Raw genomic sequence first — 23,153 nt, forward strand, 5'->3', positions numbered from 1 at the left:
CCAGGCCCTCAGGGGGCCCCTGATCGGTGACCTCCTCGGCCCTGGGACAGACCACCTGAGTCCCTCAAAGGCTGGAAGGAGCCGGTGCGCCTCCCGAGAGCCCCAGGTGGCGGGACAGACCCTTCTGAGGATCGCCCCAAAGTCCCTGCTGCTCAACCCAATCTGAACTACGCTCCTTCGGTGCGGAGTGGGAGGCCTGGAACTTTCTTTGGGTGAGAAGAAGACAGGTTTCTGTGCCTTAGTTAGAGGGACACGTCAGCATCTGTGCTCTCCGAATATTAAACCAGAGGGAAACGGCCTGAGACCCCTGCCCCCCGCCCCGATTGACCCCTCGCTGCCTCGCTTTGGCCATTTTCTTCCCCTGCTGATTCCAGGCCACGCGGGGACAGAAGCACAGGGCGAGAGTCCCTGTGAACTGGCCCCGGCCCGGTGTTGAACTTGGCTGGTGCAAGAGGGTTTCAAAGTTTAATTTAAGAGGCAAGGTCGAGAACCAGATACAATCTATTTTCCTATTTAATTAGGCCAAAATTGAAATGTAGGTCAGCTCTGGTTACAGCATACCCTGCCGCCCACATTCCTACCAAACAAAGATATGTTAGGCCTAATCAATGGCCCCCTTATTGAAAGGAATGTCCTCTGGCACTCTCGGTGACAATGCTTGACCTATATTTTACAGATAGAAGTAGCAGAGCTTGGTGTTGAAATAGTTGGATGTGAGCTTCAGAAAAGGGGGGAAAAAAGTTCTCCCTAACATACCATGGCTGAATGCAAATCGTTTTCAAGTATCTCTGGTAAGAAGCCAGAGAAAAAAAGCTGGTAGCATAGGCCTATAATTACCTGCCTGGGAGAGGCTCCAAATATGTGGGTTATGAGTCTTGACTGTGGGTTGATTTCATGGTAACCTGGGTCTGTAACAGGCTGTTCTGGGGGTAGAGACCTTACAGTTCTAGGAGTTACTTTTATAACGCTGAGACAAGTTTTATAGTTAGAAAGTAACTTCTATAACTATCTCAGAAGTTTTACAGTTAGAAAGCAACTTCCACAGCTATCTCAGAAGTTTTATAGTTAGAAAGTAACTTCTATAACTATCTCAGTTTTACAGTTAGAAAGTAACTTCCACAGCTATCTTAGAACTTTTATAGTTAGAAAGTAACTTCCACAGCTATCTCAGAAGTTTGTTTGTTTGTTTTTAAGATTTTATTTATTTATTTTTTAGAGAGGGAAGGGAGGGAGAAAGAGAGAGAGAAACATCAATGTGCGGTTGCTGGGGGTCATGGCCTGCAACCCAGCCATGTACCCTGATTGGGAATCGAACCTGTGACACTTTGGTTCGCAGCCCGCACTCAATCCACTGAGCTACGCCAGCCAGGGCTTATCTCAGGAGTTTTATAGTTAGAAAGTAACTTCCATATCTATGTTGAGGGCTAAGAATGCAAGTTGCTCTTCAGGGGCACAGAAACATTTTTTAAATCATAATAATTATGGATATGTTTTAATGTTCATTAGAAAAAATATGAGTACATATCAAGCCCACGATTAACTACATGTAATCAAGTTTTCTTTTAAAGTATGTTTCTTGATGTAAAGAAAAAAGAGGCAAGTTGATTTAAAGAGAACTGATAAGTCAATAGTGGTAGAGTGGCACCTGGCTATGGCAGCAGTCATGAACTTTAGGCAACTTGAACCCTAGTGACCTGACGTCTCTTCCTTAATGCCCGTTTGAGGTTCCAGGATACGTTTCTGAAACCGCTGGGCACACATACTTTCCATTCTTGTGACACACAGTCAGTGTTACCTGGGGACTCTTTCTGAGAATCCGTGTCACCTGTCCTACCGGTCCCAGGAGGTCGTCCAGGGGGCCCACCAGGACGGGGCGACGGGCCCTTGCCCAGCACCCCAGGAGCCACGCACCTTTATGCCCTGCGCCGTTGGTTTTCCAGTCGCTCGCTTTCAGGTGGGCCGGCCTGCAGGTCTTCACCAGCAGGTGCTGCACGTCCCTCCAGGTCAACTGGCTGCTGCAATGACACAAGGACAGACCGCTGTCACCAATGCCGACGGCTGCACAGGCGCATTCAGAGCTGGGGCGCCAGCCTGGAGCTCAGACTGCAGGCAGCCCCGGCGGCTCTGTGCCTGGGCAAGGGGTTTGTTCACAGCCTCTCTGTAGAGAATGGTTTCCAGCGAGTACCCCCTGACATAACATAGCGCAGCGGGCGACCTGAGATCCACAGCGTGAAGAACTCTGCTCGAGTTTGCACAGGGTGACCCGGGGCGTGTGGCCACAGAGAGAAGGACGTCCACATGCGGACGGCGAGTGTGGGTGAGATTCGTGAGGTGGCTGGCCGGGCCCCATGCTCAAGCCCTCAGCTGCCTGGACCCCCACCTGGGTGGACCCGCCGCCTGCAGATCACAATTTGAGGGGTTTTAGTCATTCTGCATTTACCATGCATTCATTTTTGGTGCAAAGGAGAGGGACTTCATTAAAAGAATGTATGGCCGCCAATAAAAAGGCACAGGTCAGATGTCTGTAAGTCTCAGATCCATTTTCTCGTCTTCTCTAGACCTCCAACGTCGGGATTCAAGGTTGGATGACGCTCAGGTAACACCCTCTGTTCACAGGGTCAGGACCGGGACGCAGACACATGCCAGACACCCCCTCGAGGGTGTGACCTTGGCCCTCTCCTCCGACCCGTGCCTGTCTCCACCCACAGCCATTACAACGGCCTTCCCGATCCCCTACTGTTCGCTTGCATGTGTTTAAAACACACATAACGTAAGTCTACATTCTAACCGCATTCGCATTGGTACCACCGTCTCCACCACCCACCCACGGAACTTCTCATCGTCCCAAACGGACACTCCGCACCTTTTCAACATGCCCACCCTGCCCCCGGCCCCTGGCGACCGCCTTTCTATGCCGTCTTCCTGAATTTGGTGTTTCTAGGCGTCTCCTGCGAGGGGAACCGCATGTCCTTCTGCGACTGGCTTCTTTCCCTGAGCATCCGGTCCTCACGGTCCATCCACCTCGTCCCTCGCGTCAGCATCTTGTCCCGGTCTGAGACGGGAGTGTGTTCATCCATCCACCCGCGGACGCACACGGGGGCTGCTTCCACGTTCTGGCTGTCGTGAGTGATGCCGCCGTGATGCAAATGTCTCTGCAAGGCTCTGCTTTTCCTCCTTGGAGGTCTCTGCTCACAAGCGGAGCTGCAGGATCTGACGGGAGTTCTGAGTGATTTCGGAGGCCCCGCCGCGCAGTTTTCTACAGCGGCTACACCACCGTGTTACTCGCCCACCAATAGCCCCTCTTTGCCGGTCTTCCTGGGAGCAGTGGGCACCTGTGGCTTGTTGGGTCTCGGGCTCCTGGTCCTCCGACCTTGGGGCTCAGAGTCTCCAGGCTCTAGCCCCGGCCTTCCCTGAGTTCTCCAATGTGTTCCTTCCACCGTGCCGGTTGCTGGCCTCCTGGCTGACGCGTCCCAGCCACGCCCACCGGTCCATTTCCCAAACCTTTGCTGGGCACAGGCTGACCTGCTCCCCTCCCCTGGTCCACGGCTCCTCCTGGGGGCCCACAGCCGGCCTCACTATCAGAGGATGGTTCTGACGGCGCGAGTGGCCCTCGGCCTTGCACTCTGGTGAAGTGGGCACCTTCTCGGGAGTTCAGACAGCACAGACGTGGCCGTGCCCCTTGTGACCTGAGTGACCTACGGGGTGACCCCTCATGTCAGCGGGGCCGCCTCCAGGATGGCTGGAGCCGGGCCTGGACATCGGGCATGACATGCCAGGGAATGGGTCCAAGGAAGAGCGAAGGTCCCAACCCATCTCAGGATGAGGAAATCCATTTCATTTTTGACTCTGGCAACGAACTCCCAAATAGAGTGTGTCTGGAAGACACGTCTAAGAAATAATGTTGGACATATTTTTCAGGGAGGAAGGGACTGATGGGAAGCCCCCGAGACTGCCCCAAACTGGGCACGACCTCAGCAGGGCGATCCTCACGCAGGAAGGTCTGTCTCTCTTCATTCTTGTTGTTTCCAGTGCACAGGCCCTCCCAGGTCCCCGGGTCCCTCTCCCCCCCAGCACGGCCTGGCTCTCCCTGCCTCCTCCTGCAGCGGAAGTGAGCACAGCCAGCCAGCTAAGCTGCCCACGTGGTCGGCAGACCTGCTGTCCAGATGTCTGAGCTACCCTCCCCCACCCCCCCACCCCCCCGCTGGCCCCCGTCTCCAAACCACAGCTCAGGCTGCGGGTCCCCAGTTATAACGTCTCCCTTCCCCCACCAGCCCTATCTGTGTCCACGCTCTCAGCTGCTGCCCTTCTCCATGACGTCCCCTGGACCGGCCCCCACCCCCGCACACTCCTGAGGACGGGCAAGAAGGACCAGAGATGACCATCGACCTTTTTTCACGGGGCCGCCCAGGGGCCAAGTCTAACGGGGGAATCGGCGCCAAACAGGGTTTGCTCTGTGCTTCCTTTTGATGAGCAAAGCCCCTCGCATGTTTCCAATCAGGGATGGAAGCGAGTCTGAAATAATGACCCGCGAAGTGCGTGGAAGCGACTTTCCACACCGGTAACTAATTACCGAGAGTTTTATACGAAAGAGAGCCTCGGGACACGGCCGCCAACGTGCTGGCCTGAGAAACGCAGTGATGTCACCGCTCCTTTGTTCAGCGGGCAGCGTTCGCGTTTTCCGCTCTCTGGCCTGGCCTGGTGCGCGTCGACGTGCAAACACACATAATTACAAGGATGTGAGCCACGCGAACATGACTTTTGACTCATTTAAAATCCCATCCGCCACAAATGGCTACCGCGCGTGGCTGGGAGGTTCGAGGCGCTTTGGATGCATAAACAAAAATTTGCTTTTGACACCACGGCTTGCTTTGCTGTACGTACTAATAACTATACATACTTGTAACTATGGCTTTTTTTTAGTGCTTTATGACAGATAAAGCATCACCCCTTTATCTTCGGTTTAGGGATTAATGTTCCGAAAAGCTGGTTGCAGCAGCCGAAGCGGTGATTTTGCTGTGTGACGCCGAGGGGGGAGGCGGGGGGCTTGGGGTCTGGCCTACCTTGCGGTCCCACAAGGTCTTGAAAAAGGAAAAGGGGAAGGAACTCTTCATGCCCCTGAGGGATGGCCTTGGAAAAGAAACAAATTCCTGATACCTGCCTTAATGCCGATGAACCTCGGGGGACGCTGGGCTATGTGAAAGAAGCCAGACACGCCCTGGCTGGTGTACCTCAGTGGATTGAGCACCGGCCTGTGAATCAAAGGGTCGCCAGTTCGATTCCCAGTCACAGCACACCCCTGAGTTTTGGGTCAGCTCCCCAGTAGAGGGCGCTTGAGAGGCAACCACACACTGACGTTTCTCTCCCTTTCTGTCTCTCTCCCTTCCCCCTCTCTAAAAACAAATAAGTAAGATCTTTTAAAAAATAGACATATTAATAATTAGCTTTTAAAAAAGGAAAAAAAAGCCAGACAAAAAGACAAATACTATGTGATTCCACCCTTGTGAGAGGCCTACAGTAATCAAAGTCATAGAGACAGAACAACAATATGATGGCTGTTGAGGGCCGGCATGAGCAGGACTAGGGGGTTATGGGCTCAGTTTTGAACCCCACCCCCAATTCATATGTTGAAGTCCTAACCCCCCAGTGCCTTGGAATGTGACCGTATTTGGAGACAGGTCTTGGCAGGGGAATTAGGTGGGATCGCCCAGGGGAACCCCGATGCAACACCAGGACCTGGGCGCCCACAGATGGGAGACCAGGTGGGCAGCAGGGAGACGCAGCCATTTACACCCCAAAGAGAGAGGCCTCTGGAATAAGCCGCCCTGACAACTCCTTGGGCTTCGATTTCTGGCCTCTTGACCGGGAGACACAGATTTCTGGCCCCCCCAGAGTCTGCCGTGTCTGGTGTGCACCGCCTGAGCTGGCAAAGCCCGGGGGTTGTTCAAGGAGTTCGGGGTTCCAGGCCGGGACGATGAGACAGTTCTGGGGGTGCATGGCACGCGGTGGCAACTCAGCAGCGTGAACGGACTCTGTGACCCGGCAGTGCACTCACAGAGGGCTAACATGGGCCGGTTTCCATGAGGGGTACGTTACCATGCCACCCCACACACTCGACAGAGACATGAAGGAAAGGGAGGGAAAGCACGTGGGCACTTACTTTGCTTCTAACGCCAAGGCGATGACCCCCGCCACCATGGGGGCTGAGACCGAGGTCCCCGTGTGGCCGTCGGTGCAGTGGTGCCGCAGGTCCGTGGTGAACTGGGGGGTGGAGGGGGGACAAGAGGCGAGGTGAGGTCTCGGGAGAAGTCAGTCAGAGGGCCACTCAGGAGCCTGGTCCTAGGCGTGTGTGACCCCGGGTCCCAGGGAGGGGACAGGTGCGACTCGGACACATCTAGGCCACCAAGGTGTTTGCCGTGTCTGGGGTCCCCTGCTGAACTGCTTGGCTCTTGTGTGTGATAAATGCACCCACACCAGGAATAAGCTAATCTCGGGGCGGGGACGAGGTGGGGGACAAGGCCAAGGGAAAACGAGGTGCAGGCAGAGACACAAAGGTCAGACAAAATGAAACAAAGAGGGCCCTCCCTGCAGAGTGTCCGTGGCAAGACCCCCGGCCAGAGGCCACTGCAACAGCCCCCAAGTCACCGAGAGACTTCAGAGCAGCCGGAGACACGTAGGCATGCCTGGGTGGCCCAGAACGCATTTCTGTAGCCAAAGGTCACAGGTCATTCTGCCCCCAGGATGTCCCCCTCAGATAGCTGGCAACGTCCCCAAGCACTGAGCTCCAGCGACAGCAGCAGGGGACCCTGGAGCGTTCTTGACCTCCGAGGGCCTGCAGTAGGAGACCGTGAAGTGGGCCGTGCTCTTTGGGAAGGCGAGGAGGCTGGCTGTGCCGCCCAAGGGGCCGATGGCAGGCCGGGTGGGGGGGCCGACTCTGGACCTTGCAGCTGCACGGCCTGACGGGAACCCTGCCTTTCAGCCGACGTGGAGAAGCAGTCGCCCCCCGATCAGCACAGGGAGCTACAGCTGTGTAACACCTGCTACGCCAGACGGGGTTTGGCTACCTAGCGTCCTCCACTGCCCCGTGCATTTTGCAGATGGAATTAAGGCTCCTAACCAGCCTCACTTGAATCAGGGAGAGGACGGTGGGTTATCCAGTGGGTCCAAGGTGAGATCACAGGGCCCTCTGAAGTGGGACGAGGCAGGAAGTCTGTCCCGGAGATGAGGCACAAGAGGGACCCGACCTATCCCGGCTGGCTTTGCAGAGGGAGTTGGGGACACAAGTCCAGGGGGCGGGTGGCCCGCACAAGCTGAGACCGGCCCTGGCGGACAGCCCATGAGGACACACAGCTCTGTCCTCTAACCACAAGGAACTAAATCCTGCCGGCAACGTGAGCGAGCGAGGAGCGGGTTCTTCCCTGCAGCCTCCTGAACAGAAGGCGGCCCAGCTGACACCTGGATCCAGGTGTGTGTGTGTGGGGGGGGGGTGGCTGAGGAGCAGAGAGGGGTGAGGATGCAACGTCTCCTGGGATCTTTATCTGTGAGTGACCTGTCCCTTCCCTGGCCTGCCTCAGACATCGCAGCTGCCACCTGGCATGGACTCGCCCCCGCTCCCGAGACCGAGGACTGCGTGCAGAGCACGCCTTGTGTGCAGGGAGTGTGTGGAAAGCCAAGGAGTGAATGAGAGATGCTCGCTTCAGACACCGTGCCTTTCGTCTAGGGTCGTGGCGTCCCCGCACGGGGTGACGCCTCCCCTCGGGAGAACGCTGCTCCGCATTCACTGAACAGAGAGGCAGGGCAAGTCCCGAGGGACAGAGTCCCAGGGGAGGCCCTGACTTCCCCCCGCAGACGCCTGCCAGCAGGCGGCCAACCGAACGCAAGGGCTGCTGACCCCCTTGTCGGATCTCCGAGGGGACAAGACGTGACCCTCGATGAGCTGAAAACAGACACGCCGTCCGCCTTCCCAGAAAAGGGCCCAGGATGGCACGTGCAATGGTGTTTGTTTGCTTTTGTGACCTTGCCCGAGCTACCCCCTCTCCACGCATATGTCGGCATTTTACAGCTAAGGTGTGCACACACCCACGCACACGCACGCACACGCACACACACGCAGCCTGATGAATGAAGCTGATAAAGCTGCAGGCCCAGGGACGGGAAGCGCCGGCCCCCCCAGCACGAACGAACGAAGCCCCCAGGGACAAAGTGTCCAGTGACCGTCTCCGCCCCCCCGACAGGGGGTGTCGGGACAGGCTGCTGTTTTTACGAGACTCCGGCCAGGCCCTGTTCCAGTGAGCGCGATCCCCACATGAACAGGACGCCATTCAGCGTCTCGGCTGCCCGTCCCTGGGGCGCGTGTGCCAGTGGAAAAGAAAAATAACTTAAATTAGTACCTTGGCTCCCTGGCCAGGGGCCCTGGACCAGGCTGGCGGCCGGGCGATCGGGGCTGACCTTTCCGCCGGCGCGGGGCAGGGCGGGGCGGGCAGCGGGGAGCTTGCACCGAGGGAGGCAAAAAAAATAAGCCAGCAGAGCGTGTCTAAGGGTGCAGCCAGGCAGCGGGACACGCGAGGGGACGCCAGTGAGAGCTTTAAAAGGAAGCCGCGTCCGCCCGGTTCTGTGGCCCTGTGTTTCCAACGTAAGGACTGTACGCTTGAACTGTGCGTTACATTCAACATCCCACCCGTCTTGAAGTCGGAAAGGGAAAAGCACAAGGTCCATCTACACAATGAACAAAAACAGCTGCTTCACCCAAGACAAAATGCCCTGTGTCCATCGAAGCGAGCTTGGTGAGCAGAAACCTCTGCTCCGCTGGGTCCAGAAAAAGTCCTTTTGTTGGGGAGCAATGCCCAGAGGAGCGCTTGGCTTTCCACGCGCTCTCGGGACGGACGGAGCCAGAGCTCCCTCTTACGCAACTCTGCACGCTGAACCTGAGCCGGCCGCCTGCATCCCCGGCGCTGTGACCACAGCATACGCGAGACAGCTAAAAGGAGGCTTGTGGCGAGAAGGCACCCCGTTCTTACAGGATATTTTTAGACCTCTAGCGCCAGGCAAGGTTTTAATTGGCATTCTGGGCAAAAATTAGCAAGGCAGGGTCTGAGGGAGGGGTGCCACGGGGCTAGGGTTTTTATTCCGGAGGCAGAACTAGTTCTCGGGTGGGTGAGGGGGTCCCTGGGGACCGGGGACATGCTGGCCCAGACCCGGTTCATCATTCCGTTAGGAGGGAAGGGAACACATCCCCAGAGGGCCAGGCGCACCAGCAGGCTCCCTCTCTGGCACGGCCGGGGGGCACTCACGATTTTCCGATCGTAGAAGGCCCCGCTGCTGTAGGTGGTGGCCAGGGTGGAGGCGCACTCCTCCAGGTACCAGGGCTTCTGGCCGCTCTCGGTGGTGCTGCTCACGGAGATGGTGTAGATGCTGTTGGTGTAGCCGTCGCAGGAGCAGTAGTCGCCCTCTCGGCCGCCGTTCCCGGACGCCCAGACGAAGATGGAGCCCAGGCCCTGGCGGCCCTGCGGGGGAGCGAACACCGCCGGGCGTCAGCCGGCAGCCCGGACTCACCCACGGCCCCCAGTCCCTCCCGGGGGCCATGAAGGGTGGGTTCAGACCACGTGGAGGCCACGTGGCTGGTTTTTCACAGAGCGCTTCTGACGGTGGAGAAACTAGATGCTTCACCTAGAAACTAGAGACAGCCCAGAGCTTCAGACGCACAGGACTGGCTGGAGGACAAGACCCAGAGGGACCACTATGTTCTCCCGGGGAAAGCCAAGGGCTCTCGTACACGCTGTCCTGTTCCAGAGCTCCGCCTGCGACTTCCTTTATAAGGGCTGATGTCGGAAAGACCAAACGGTGCCACAGGTAACGCTGAGATGAAAGATGGTGACTGAATTTATACTGTGACTTTTTCTTTAAAGAAATATTTTATTTATTTTTAGAGAGAGAGGGGAAGGGAGGGAGAAAGAGAGAGAGAGGAACATCGACGTGTGGTTGCTTCTTGTGCGCCCCCTACTGGGGACCTGGCCTGTAACCTAGGCATGTGCTGTGACTGGGGATCGAACCGGTGACCCTTTGGTTCTCAGGCGGGTGCTCAATCCACTGAGCCACACCAGCCAGGGATATAACACTATTTTTTCTAGATTGAAAGACCTGGTCCTGAGGGAAGGGGGAGAATTTCTTGCAAACCCAGCTGCAGAAGCACTCTGGGTTTTTTTTCACTGTTCTTAGAGAGAGAGGAAGGGAGAGAGAGAAAACGTGGATGTGAGAGAGAAGCGTCAATTGGTGGCCTCCTGGATGCACCCAGACCGTGCCCTGGTGGAGGAACAAACCCACCTCCCAGGCATGTGCCCTGACTGGGAATCAAACCCACCACCTTTCGGTTATGAGATGACGCCCCAAGCGAGCCACACGGGCCAGGGCGAGAAGCCCTCTTCTTGGAGAGCGAGCTACATTTCACAACAGGGACGGGGCCCTGATCTCCGGGCTGCCAGGTGGTGAGTGCCCGCGGCGGCACTCGAGCAAGCTCGGAAGTGGTCAGGCCCTCGATGCCAGCCAAGGCCGGTGGCTTCCCTTGTGTGCAAAGCTCATTTTCAAGAACGTCCCCATGAAAGCGAGTCTTTGAAAGACAGCGGTGGGTCCGGGTGGGTTCCTGTTCCATCCCACACCCACAGAATTAATGATCAGTGCCCAATGCAAGGGGTCACCCCGGCCACAGGCTCCCGCTGAAGACGAGCTCATCCCAGACCCACTCGGTTCCGGTGGCTGGACCGGCCGGTGGGCGGCGCAGCCAGCTGCGGAACGGGCGGCCGACACCCGCCTGTGCACGGAGGGAGCCCCACAGGGTTGGTAACGCCGGTGCCCTTGCCAACGACCCTCCTTTCCAAACACGCAGCAGGAAATTGATACTTATGCCTGACAACTGGCCGACTGAAAGGAAACTGTCAACAACATTCTGCCACGCCCTCGGAGTCCACGGGACGTCCTACTGCTGACGGGACGCGTCACACTCTCCCTCAGCGTTCAAGGCCACCCCTGGGCTGAGGGGACCCGCCCGCTCTGGGAGCTCCACGCTGCTCCACGTTGCAGAACAAGTGAGCTCAGTCTTCCACCCTTCTGTGCCTGTTTGTCATAACCCGACGTCTCCTCCGGCCCCAGCGGAGCCCGCAGGAAGGCCCCTCGTGCTTGCCCAGCCCCGCAGTGCACGCACCCTGCCGGCCCCATGGCCAGCGTGGACCTGACCTAACTGCCGGTCCGGGGTGCAACAGACAGAAAGGTCAGTCACGGTTAGCCAAAAGATCAACATTCTGGAAGAAAGGCCCCAGTCGCTAAGGAAATGGGTGTGTCTGGGTATTTAATTACCTGCATAAAAAGAGGAACCAGAAGCTCATTCAAAGCCACTAAAATCCAAATGAAAAGGGATTTAACCCATCGGAGCCTGTCTTTATTCCATGACCATCGTCTCTAATACACTGTCACCCCCCAAGTCCCCACCCCACTTCAAACTACTTATAGAAGGTGTCGCTTTGCAGGATGGGGCAGGCAAGCTGACTGCGCAGCAGCACAGAGAGTGGACTCACACAGCACTCGCATTCTTTTTTTCTTTTTTAAATCCTCACCTGAGGATATGTTCATTGGCTTTTAGAGAGAGAGGAAGGGAGAGAAAGAAACATTGATGTGGGAGAGAGACATCGATTGATTGCCTCCTGTATGCACCTTGACCAGGGATCAAACCCACAACCTAAGTATGTGCCCTGACCGGGGATCGAACCCACAACCTTTTGGTGTAGGGACGATGCTCCAACCGAGCCACCCAGCCAGGGCAGGGCCCTTGTTGTGGAGCATGCATAGGAATCGCTGGGGCTCTCGTTCCTGGCGGGTCTGAAACTCTGCATCTCTATCGAGCTCCCAGGCAGTGCCGGGGCTGCTGCTTCTGGAGCCCACTCTCGATACCCAGGGTCTAAAATGCCAAAGGCCACCGCGGAGCTCATCTTCCCTTCTGGATGATATGACGCTGGAAGGGTCAACATTTCAGAGCTTCCAAAAGACCAACACGAAGCGGATCTTTCATCCAAATTACGGCCGTGAAGTCTCTCCCGCCACCAAGCGTCACCCTCTCCCTGCGAGGACGACAGGTGTTCTAGAAAAAGACCTCAGGTGACAGATGGGTCGTTGAGGAGGAAAAACAGATGGAGGGAGGTGGTTTGGATAGAGATCATCGAATTTCCAGGAGGATTTTCGGCAACAACTTCAGACAGCGGTGATGGAAGACTCTCTATATGACATACTTTACTTCAGGATACCTCAAGAAAGAGAGAGAAGAGAAGAGAGGAGGAAAGGAAAGGAAAAAAGAGAAGAGAACCTCAGTAACTCAAAAAAACATGACAAGAGTGTCAGGGAGCCGCAGGGTCCCCTCTGCGACCTCCTCCGTCCCCTGATAGCTCGATGAAGCTGATGTTGCTCAGAATTCTGAGTGCACAGAGCCCCTCACTGCGCCCTAGACTTCCCAGAGTCCCGCCTGCACAGACCTCGTGAGGCCGAGGATGCTGACCATCACCTGCAAACAATCATCTCCTCTCCCGGACACAGGGCCCCCCCCGCCCCCCCGTCCTGAGCTTTCGAGTCTTTGGACACCCTCTCGTAGGCGTGACAGACACGCACCATCAACACCATTCGAAGCAGCAAGTTCCACGCAGAAGGCGGGACCTCTAACTCACAGCTCCAATTAGCCCCGTTTGCGGAGGTTTCACTTGTCATCAAGCATGAGGCCCAAGTGATGGAGTGGGTGGCGGGAGCCAAGTCTGGGGAAGACCCGACGTGTGGGTCTGGCAGCCCCTGGAGGGCAGCGGCTGACTCGGTGATGCCTGAATCCTACGGCGGGCGTCCCCCGGGGCCAGCCCCTGGCCGGGAGGTGAAGGACGCAGTGGTGAGAGGCCTGAGCCCTGGAAGGGTGGGGGGCGTCGCCGGGGTGGGGACATTCGAAGAGCTAAGTGCGCAACCCTTGTACCAGGAAATGAATACAAAACCACCAAACTCAATACACCCAGGAAAGCCGTCAAATCCTATCATTTAGAAAAAGGAAACCATGACGAGATTTTTAAAACATTGCTCGTCTGTCCTGACTGATGTGGCTCCGTGGGTTGGGCGTCGTCCTGCAAAGCTCAAGGTCACAGGTTCGATTCCCGGTCAGGACACGTGCCTGGGTTGTGGGCCAGGTCCCCAGTAGGGGGTGTGCTAGAGGCAACTGATCGATGTTTCTCTCTGTCTCTTTCTCCCTCCCTTCACTCTAAAATAAATGAAAAAAAATCTTAAAAGACTGCTCCTGTGCGGGGCACCACTAGAAAACAGGCAGGGAAGAGAAAGGCACCCTTCAATCGAACGCTCTCGTACTATTTGGTTTACTTATTAACTCTGCATTAACCACATTTCAATCACACTGCATGGGTCACGATAAGATGAGAATTTTTTTTAAAAAGTCTAAACATCTATACCTAGTAAAATGGGCGCACCCCCTCCTCCCACCCCAGGCCCCTCAGCCCGGTGCCCAACAGGACAGAGTCAGAGGTCTCCGTGCTGTCCAAGGATGCCTGGGTTTCCTGCTCGAACCCCCGCCAGCATCACTGGGCCCCACCTCATGCTCTGGGCTGGGGCTGGTCGGGCCACCCGGGGCCACCTAGATGCTGACCGCAGCTCCGTCTGTCCGGTCCAAGAAGCTGTCCTCGCCCAGAGATCCGCCTCGCCACCCTGCTCGTTACAGCTGGGTCGTAGCCAGCCCCCGCTGCCGCTCGCCCAGCCTTTCTGACTCACAGGGACCCGGAATGGGTCACGCCACAGAGCGACTGGGGCTGGGCCTCCGGGCCAGCAGGCCTCCTGGGGGAAGCCGCCAGCCTCTGCTGTGTCCCCTGGGCCTGTCCCTGGGGAAGCAGTCCTCGGAGGTCTGCTGTGTGTGTGCGCCCCTGCTGAGCTTCCACCCCTCAGATTCCAACCGCATTGGGCTGCTTGCTGGCAGGGAGGGGAGCAAGCGCGACTAGACTTCCTGCTCGGGGGCGCTGGCTTGGAGTGTCCCCGCCCCGCCCCCACAGATGCAGAAAGCTTCATGCTCAGTATTTCTTTGGGCAGCTGAGCCAAGGCCAGGACACCCTGCCTGCCACCTGCACATTGCAAACAGCAGGCCACCCACCTGCTCACCACCCTCAGCCGGAGCAGCCAGGCTCCAAGGCACAGGGTCCGGTCTGGGGGCAGGGGGGCCCGGCTGGCACCCGCTGGGGTGCTCAGCTCCTGCTCTGAGCCACTCCCCTGAGCCCCTGAGGGGCAGACTTCTCCCTCAGCCTGGTCCTGGCACAGCCGGGACTTCCCGGGACCCTTTCGGGCTCTGGTCTGTGTTGTCCTGATGCTTCATTGTTATTATTTATTTTTATTTATTTATTTTTTTACTATTCCCCTGCCCCAAGTGCTCCCCTGCAGCCCTGGGCCACTCACACCTTTTTAATGCCGTACTCGAAGGCCTGCTTGGCCAGCTGGCCCGGCCCGTCCACCGTCTTCCCGTCGTCGTCCGGCCCCCAGCTGGCGCTGTAGATGGCGATGTAGTTGGGGCGGATGCCCAGCGACTTGGCCTCCACCACGTCGGTCACGTCCCCGTCCAGCATGCGGATGCCTGGAAGCAGAGGAGGCTGGGTGGGTGCGTGCTCGCGCCTGCAGAGATGGTCAGCCAATGGGGGGGGTGGCTCAGCCACGGAACCCCCAGACCGCTCGGGGGTTTGCCCGGCGGCCGCTTGGACACCTCTCTCCTGGGTCCACGCACGCCGGCCACGAAGAGAACCACGCTCCTCAGAAAATCGAGGGTTTGAACGGTGCCCTCCGCACCGCGACGCCACGCTGGTGTTTAAAAAAGGACCCTCCTGTAACAGAACTCGGGGCCATTTCCAGATGCCCTGGCTGCTCAGAGTTTATGTTTACTTCTTGCTCGCTTTAAAAACATTATTCCACCCCAATCTCTCATGAGGAGCTATTAACCCAGAACACCACGCCTCGGCTTACTGAAGAGGGGTCGCGTCATCTCTGCCTGGGCTCCCAGCAGGGAGGGGTCTTTAGGAGTTGGGGTGCATGGCTTTCTTGGGAGTACCCCAAAAGGCAAAGGGTGAGTGGGGTCCCATGAGCCTCACCCAGTGCCTGCCTCCCGGCCAGGGGACTCTCCTCCCGGCCCCTGTGCCCGGCGTTGGCCTCTACAACAGACCACGCTCTGCATCCAGCAGCTGTGGCCCGCCCCAGGGCCTGACCCAGAGAGGGGGCTCCGGGACAGTCACCCGGAAGCAGAGGCAATGGCAGTCACCAGCTCCCCTGGCTTGGATTCTTGTAGATGCTTGTGGATTCTTATAAAATGAGACCCGAGTCTCAGAAAAGATCTGTCCCCCACCCTGAATCGACACTCTAGACGGCTGCTCAGACACCCACTGTCACCCTGTTGGGGTCTCCCCCGCCCCCAGGAACAGGCAGTTTTTCAGCCACCTGCCAGGGTAGCTGAGAGGACTCCGTGGACGTTGAGGCCCTGGCCCGGGTGCTGTGGGAGAAGCAGGCTTGGCCAGCGCCTTATTCTGGGCAAAGGGCTTTCTGAGGCAGGAGACCCAGGTCGCCCAAATCAACTCTGATCTTCTAGTGGGGAAATGCAACCCACTATTCGAGGCCTTCTCCCCACAAGTCTGAGGTGCTAATGCTCATTCTTATTGTTTAATCCTCCCCTGAGGGCATGTTTATGGGTTTTAGAGAGAGAGAAAGGGAGAGAGAGACATCGGTGTAAGAGAGAAACATTCATTGGTTGCCTCCCATACGCACCCCAACTGGGGACTGAACCCGCAACCTAGGCATGTGCCCTGACAGGGAATCGAACCTGCAGTCTCTTGGTGGACAGGCCGATGCTCCAACCCACGGAGCCACCCAGCCAGGGCTGGGTTGCCTATTTTAGAAAAGAAGAACCGTGATGCCAGAAGCCATCCCCAAACTACATAAAAACACGACCCCAGTGATGTCCCAGCACCTCTCACCAGCCCTTCCTCTTGGAAAAAGAGTGACTGATGTGAGAGAAAAAAGAGCCTCATGTATTTGGGTTTTCATGAGCCATCTAGCTTCTCCCACACGGACGGGGTGCCAACAAAGAAAAGGCAAATATTTTCAGTAAAAACCTGCTGTTCCAATATTAGCTTTAAACATGAATGGCTCCCTGGAAATGCCAAATTGAAGAAAAACAGTAATTTTTCTTAAAAAAAAAAAGACCCATTTATCACCCACAATGAGGGACAAGAATAATCGGGACAAATCATTCGGGTGGCAATTGAATGGCTAGTCGTGAGCGTGCTCACGGCGGCTGTGGCAGGCTGGGTTCGGGGCTCACGGTGGCCGGTCCCCAGAGTGGAGACGGGCCTGTGGGCGTGTAGTAGAAGGGGCCTTGAGCAGAAAGACAGTGGAGCTTTGCAGGGCCTGACAGATCTGTCTTTGGGCAAATGACTCAGGGGTGCCATCGGCACTTCTGGCCCCCAACAGACCCTTCCGCTGGCGAACGGGGGCTGACCCAGGCCTGTTTCACTTGAAACCATAGATGGTTCTTCTATAAAAGTGCCTGAAGCAAACCCTGTTTATTTTCCATTTTTAATTTTTTTATTTATTAATTTTAGAAAAAGAGGAGAGGGGAGGGAGAGAGATGGATCTGCTGTTCCACGTACTGAAGCATTCATGGGTTGGTTCTCATGTGTGCCCTGACCTGGGATCGAACCCACCACCTGGGTGTATTATTGGGATGACGCTCTAACCAGCTGAGCTACCCAGCCCAGCCAGGGCCCCAGTCATGTTCTAAATGCCCTTGGAAGACTTGCTTAAATGAACGATTTTACAAGTCTCCAGGTAATGTTCAGAAACCTGCCAACACTTTTCTCACACTGACCTGTGTCTCTCTCTGCCCCTCCCCCTGCTCCCAATTTGGAGTGTGACTTCCCAACGACAGGCTTGTGTGTGGCCAGGAGGACCCGTCTGCATGCACTCAGCCCTGTGAAGCGACACATTTCCCCAGGAAATGCCCTGCGGAAGCGCCACGGTAAGGGGCAACGGGGAATTCCGAGTGTCACTGCTTGGGGACAGGCTCTTCACAGAGGTAATGAAGCTGAAATGAGGCCATACAGTCGGGCCCCAATCCTCTATGACTGGTGTCCTTGTAAGAAGAGGAAATTCAGACGCAGAAAAATCACAGGTCGAGGGACGACCACGTGAGGACACAGAGAGAGGCAGCCACCTGCAAGCCAAGGGCAGAAGCCGCAGAAGAAACCAAACCTGCCGACACCTTGATCTTGGACTTCTAGCCTCCAGAACTGAGAGAAAATAAATTTCTATTGGGCAAGCAAAAAAAAAAAGGCAACGAGATGACGCACACTCACACACACACGTGTGCACATGTGCAAGCCCACTCACACGTGTGCACATGCACACATGTGCATAATCAGGAGCACACGCACATGCACAAACACATACATGTGCACAATCAGGAACACACGAGCACACATGCGTGCGTGTGTATGTCTACATGTGTGTGCATGCACACACACACCCCCCAACACGGAAAGTCGGCTGGTGGCCGGGCGGCTCACATCTGCAGGACGGCAGGCAGGGGAGGCGCCCAGCAGGGCCCCTGTTCGTTTATCAAGAAGTAATGTGTTTTGCCTTCAGCAAATGAAGGGAAAGGCAAGAGCGATGAACGGTGGCAAGTGGAATTAGATTGTGGCTTCCTGAGTGTGACAGATAGACCCTCCCAACACATCTGCTCATTAATCCTGAGTTTATTGCAGTGAATCCACAGAGGATGGGACTGTTTTGTTTTGTTTTGTTTTGTTTCCCCACTAACACTGTACAGTATACTCCATTCTGCCAGCAGCCGCTTGGGGCCAAGGGAGTTTTCAAAAGTTGCTGAGAAATGCTATCAGGCCTGAAAGGTTCCTCACTACTGGGGAGGACAGTGGCAGGGCTCCCGGACCCCTAAAAATGCCCAAGAGAGACAAGCTCGGACTGTACACGCCAGGCAGCAGTGGGTGGTCTGGAAGATGTCAGGGCACGTGCCAGGCACCTTGGGCACACGCAGGGCTCGGGGGCCGTTCCATGTCCCTGCAGCCTGGGGGTGCGGCCGGGGCCAGGGGTGGCCCGTGAGCTCCTGGCCGTGTCCCGCCGAGGACCCTGGGTCCACGGGGCGAGGCCCGCGCCAGGGAGGGTCTTGCACTGACCATGTCTTTTACCTTCTGTTTTCTGATGCTTTGACATCGTGGGGCCTGCCTAGCTCGCTCTGGGGGACGGACACCCCCACACCCCAGAGGAGGCCAATTTCTTAAGATCCCAAACAACTCCTGTCTTTGCTCTTTTCGTGGGCAAACCAACCAACCCCAAGCCCACACCCCACGGGACTCCTTCATGGGGGCTCTCATACCCAGGACCACCCTCTCTCTGTCCTCCTCACCCTGCTGCCCTGCCCGCCAGGGCCAGGCACCAGACAGCGAGGGGCAGGCCCTACAGCCGGAGCCCTGAGAGCTTTCTGACTGGCCAGCCCACACCCGCCCAACCTGCCCTGCCGGTTCCTTCCCACAGACGCCACACAAAGGCTTCAGCCCACTGGCTCTCTCGCTCCCTCTGCCTCCTAGCTGCCCCGGGGCTGCCCTGTGTGGCCCCTGACGGCTCGGCGTGGCCCCTCCTCGGGAACCCCGTCACAAACTCTGTTCCACGCCAGCATCTCCTGATCGGGTGGCCTTGCCAGACCTAAATAAACAATCATGGAAAGTGTATTTTCTTTTTTTTTTTTAGAGAATTGATTTTTTTTTCTGGGTACATTTTCACATACTTTTAAAAACTTATTTATTTATTTATTTTTAGAGAGGGAAGGGAGGGAGAAAGAGAGAGAGAGAGACATCAATGTGCAGTTGCTGGGGGCCGTGGCCTGCAACCCAGGCATGTGCCCTGACTGGGAATTGAACCTGCGACACGTTGGTTTGCAGCCCGCGCGGGAAGTGTATTTTCAACCAGGACGCGCCTTCCTGAGCGGGTGCTGCTGATCTGGCACAGAACGGTACAGACTGAAAGAGCCTCAGGAAGAAGGATCCAGAGTTTTGAAGTCTAGACTGATAGTCATGGTCTCCCCCGCCAGGCAGCAGGGGCCGGGCAGCGACAGTGAGGCACCCAGGGGTCAGTGACAGCGGGCAGCGTGGGGCGGCGCGGAGAACAGCCGGCATATGCACACCCCGCATGTGGGGACAGCCGGGACCCCGGGAGGACGTGCCCTTGTGACGGACTGGGCGAGCACAGGCCTGAGCTGGCCCCTGAAAGAGACGAGAGGATGGCGGAAAGAACGACCACACCACCGTGAAAGGAAGACAGCAGCCCCGCCTCGAACAAAGGCCACCTGTGAGCTTGTGACTTAACATTGAATGTGCTCCCAGCCCATCGGACCAGGAGCAAGGCCGCCCCCTATTCAGTGTTTGCGAGGACAATCTCAGGAGTGCAGCCCTGTGGCACGTGAGAGCCGGTGTCTCTGGTCCTCTGGGGGGCGGCTGCAGTCGGGAGACCTGGGGGAGGGCGTGGCCACTGGCAGACACGGGGCGAAGGGGCTGCCGCTGAGGCTCGCCCATCTGCTCTTACCCCCGGGGCTCCTCCTGAACCCGAGGAAGCTCAGACCCAGCAGGCGGGGGCCTTTGAGGATGATGTGGGGGTGACAGGGGAACTTCAGTTCCCTGAGAGTGCCGGGCCCCTAATTCTGTAGCTGCCCACATTCACTCCATGTCCCTAAACCTCCCAGCGCACTTGGCACTTGAACTCCCACTGCAGCCACAAATGCACCCGAGGCCTGGGAAGACGCATCTGTGGCTTCCCCTGTCCCCTGAAAGCGCTCCCAGGCCTCCGCTGCTGAACAGACTCGCTAACCAGACTGCAGCCTGGGACTCCGAATGAGCGTAACGAGCTCATCTGCGGGCCTGGGTGAGCTTCGCTGTGACGTGCTTAACAGCTTCATGCTGGTGAAAGGGGAAACATGACTCAGTGCCCATCAAAGTGTGAAGCAAAACCCTGCAGAGATAGATGCCTGACGGGGTTGCGGGTTTTCTCCCCAGGAACAGAATAAACCTCGGGCTGCGAAGATGCACGGACTTCGTGCGGCCTCACCGAGGGGGTTTTTCTGCCTCAAAGCGCCCGCCCCGCCGGGCCCAGGGAGGGCGGGTCCTGCCTGGAAGCCTCCAGTGGCCCTGCTGCTCCACCGCCTGCTCCCAGCAGCCTCGGGACCTGTCTGTCCCTCGAAGAAGCTAGGTAACACCTGTCCTGCCCGAGGAATTATGTCTGAATCTCGCTAAGCACCTGCACAGCTGCAGAAGTTGTCGAAAACTAGGCATCTTCTGAAGCTAGAGGGGAGAGGGCCTCCTTCGCCTGCCCCGTGGGCGGCGGGTGGTCCAGCCCCAGGGGGCTGGACACAGCATGTTCTATTCAGGTCGTGTGGACACCTGGCTCCCCAGAGAGCCTGCCTCACGGGGATGCGGGTGGAGGCCAGAAGCTGGGAGGACCGGAGGCGGCAGCCAGGCTCACACCCGCAGCCTGCAGTGTGACAGGGGCCTGAACACTTCTGGAGGCGCCAAGAAGGAATGGATCTCTGTCTTGGTGAGCCTGCTGATGATGATGATGATGGCAATGGTGAGCTGATGGCTTGGTGGACGCAGCCAAGTGGGAGAGCCATCCCCCACCAGCGCCAACTAGAAGCAGATGGGTAAGAGGGGAGACACATCACAGGGCATTACATTAAAAAAAAAAAAAGGTTAACAGCCCTGCCTCTCTTTTATTTAAAGATTTTATTTATTTATTTTTAGACAGAGAAGGGAGGGAGAAAGAGAGGGAGAGAAACATCAGTATGTGGTTGCCTCTCATGCGCCCCCTACTGGAGACCTGGCCTGCAACCCAGGCATGTGCCCTGACTGGGAATCGAACTGGCGACCCTTTGGTTTGCAGGACGGCACTCAATCCACTGAGCCACACCAGCTAGGGCTTCCCTTCTTTCTCTTTCTAAAGTCAATAAGCATGCCCTCAGGTGAGGACTTAAAAAAACAAAGGTTAACAGAGTAAGAAAAGAAAAGTTAAAGGGAGAAGACCACTACCTTTCTCTCTGCCTTCCTGTGTCATTCCCACAGTCGGAGGCCGAGAAAGAGAATCAAGGACAAATTATGTTCAGAAGGAGTATCAGTTTGGTCAAGGGAAGAAAAGACACATGCCCCCACAGGGCCTTCCTTTTGGCTTCTGTTCCTGCTCACAGGCTCGGCGGCCGCAGTCCCCACCTGTCACCACTAGGTCCCAGCACCAAAGCTCTACGACTGCGGAGGGACAAGGCAGGCAACAGGTCAGCAAGGGGGCCCAACAGCAGGATGCGGGGAACAGAGGAGAGGAAGAGTGAGCCGAGAGATAGCACAGTAGAAATCGCTTGATCTCAACACCTGGGAGAAAAGAAACTAAAAAAATCTAAAACAATGACAGCAACGTCTCAGTAGAAAGGAAGTGGGTCTCAGAGACTTGTGGGAAGCTGATGAAAGATCGTGTCACTGAGTTCCAGATGGAGAGGGGAAGAGGAGAGGACTGGAGAAGGACTAGAAGAAATAGTGGCTAGTCTCTGCCCAAGGCTGGCAAGACACGCAGACCTACAGCTGCAAGAGGCTTTCCTTCTCCTCTTGAATTTTCAGAATTATGTTTGACCATGGAAGCCAAAATTGTAATATTTGCCTTGGCCGGGTGGTTCAGTTGGTTTGAGTGTCATCCCGTGCGCCAAAAGGCTGTGAGTTCGATTCCTGGTCAGGGCACATACCAGGCCTGCAGGTTCAGTCTCCCATCGGGGCACGTACAGGACGCAACCAATGGGTGTTTCTCTCTCACTTCGATGTTTCTCTGTCTCTCTCTCTCTCTGTCTTTCTCTCAAATCAACAAATTAACTCAAAGTGGATCTCTCAAAATGTAAAACAAAACTACAGAACTTTTAGACAAAAATAGAACATCTTTAGAATCTAAGACAAGGCAAAAATTCTTAGATGGAAACAAACAAACAAAAAGCATGATCCATGAAAGGAAAAATTGATAAATTGGGTTTCATCAAAATTGAACTCTTTTACTCTGCAAAATGACCTGTCACAGAGGATGAAAAGACCAGCTACAGAGTGGGAGCAAATATTCACAAGCAAGATAATTATCTGAAGGATGAGCAGCTAGAATATATATACGGAACGCTCAACACCCAATGGTTAAAAATCAAACACCTTGTTTAGAAAGTAAGCAAAAGGCATGACGAGACAGTTTGCTGAAGAGGGTACACAGAAGCCAAATAAGCCCATGAGCAGATATCAAACATCACCGACCTTCAGGGAATGCCAATTAATGGGCTATCACTACGTATGTATCAAATAGCTAAAAACAAACAAACAAACAAACAAACAAAAAACAGTGATAATACCAAATGCTCGCAACTATGCAAAGAAAATGGATCCCCCAGACATTGCTACTGAGACTATAAAGCTGCTCTGAAAAACAATTTGCCAGTTTCTTAAAAAATAAACGTGATGATTATACCCAGTCATGGCACTCCTGGACATTTATCCCAAAGAAATGAGGACTTACGGTCCCATGAAAACCTATTCAAGAATGCTTCTAGGCTCTTTACTTGTAAGAGTCCCCAAAGAGAAACAACCCAGGAGCCCTTCCGTGGGTGGTGGACACTTGAAATCCACTGTGGCAAGTCCACGCCATGCAACGCTGTTTATCAACACAAAGGTTTCAAGAGAAACTCCAAATCCATACTTTTACATAAAATCTCTTCCTTTGTAAGTGTTTGCTCAAGTTTTTTTTAAAAAGTAACACTTGTGTGGGTCCCGTGGATCACATGTGTGGCCTGCGTGCCCCAAGCGGCAGCCTCTGGTGGAATTTATGTCGCTTTTTGTTCTCAAGAAGCACAGAATCAAAAAGGCTCTTCACACACGCATTGGGATAATTACCAACATTGAACATGAGTTGGACCACAGAGAAATTCTCAGCAACTCTGAAAAGACAGATATTACACAGAACACAGGCGCTGGTCCTGATGTAGTAAGTTAAAAATGAGCAACAAAGGGAATGCCAAAAAAACAAAAAAACAAAAA

At 55.6% G+C, this 23,153-nt stretch overlaps 1 protein-coding gene across 2 annotated transcripts in view; it reads right to left on the reverse strand.

Annotated features, from left to right (window-relative positions):
- PCSK6 (proprotein convertase subtilisin/kexin type 6) overlaps positions 1-23,153 on the reverse strand; it is a 131,268-nt gene that overhangs the window by 47,102 nt on the left and 61,013 nt on the right. For both annotated transcript variants that reach the window (XM_045824937.1, XM_045824936.1), the window contains exons 7-10: positions 14,463-14,635; positions 9,288-9,500; positions 6,158-6,258; positions 1,912-2,015 (exon numbers count right to left, since the gene is read on the reverse strand). In XM_045824937.1, coding sequence (XP_045680893.1) covers positions 1,912-2,015; positions 6,158-6,258; positions 9,288-9,500; positions 14,463-14,635 — 591 coding nt within the window. The remainder of the gene's footprint in view (positions 1-1,911; positions 2,016-6,157; positions 6,259-9,287; positions 9,501-14,462; positions 14,636-23,153) is intronic.

This window comes from Phyllostomus hastatus, unplaced genomic scaffold (genome assembly GCF_019186645.2).
Source record: "Phyllostomus hastatus isolate PE091 unplaced genomic scaffold, TTU_PhHast_1.1 phas_scaffold_555, whole genome shotgun sequence".
NCBI classification, from domain to species: Eukaryota; Metazoa; Chordata; class Mammalia; order Chiroptera; family Phyllostomidae; genus Phyllostomus; species Phyllostomus hastatus.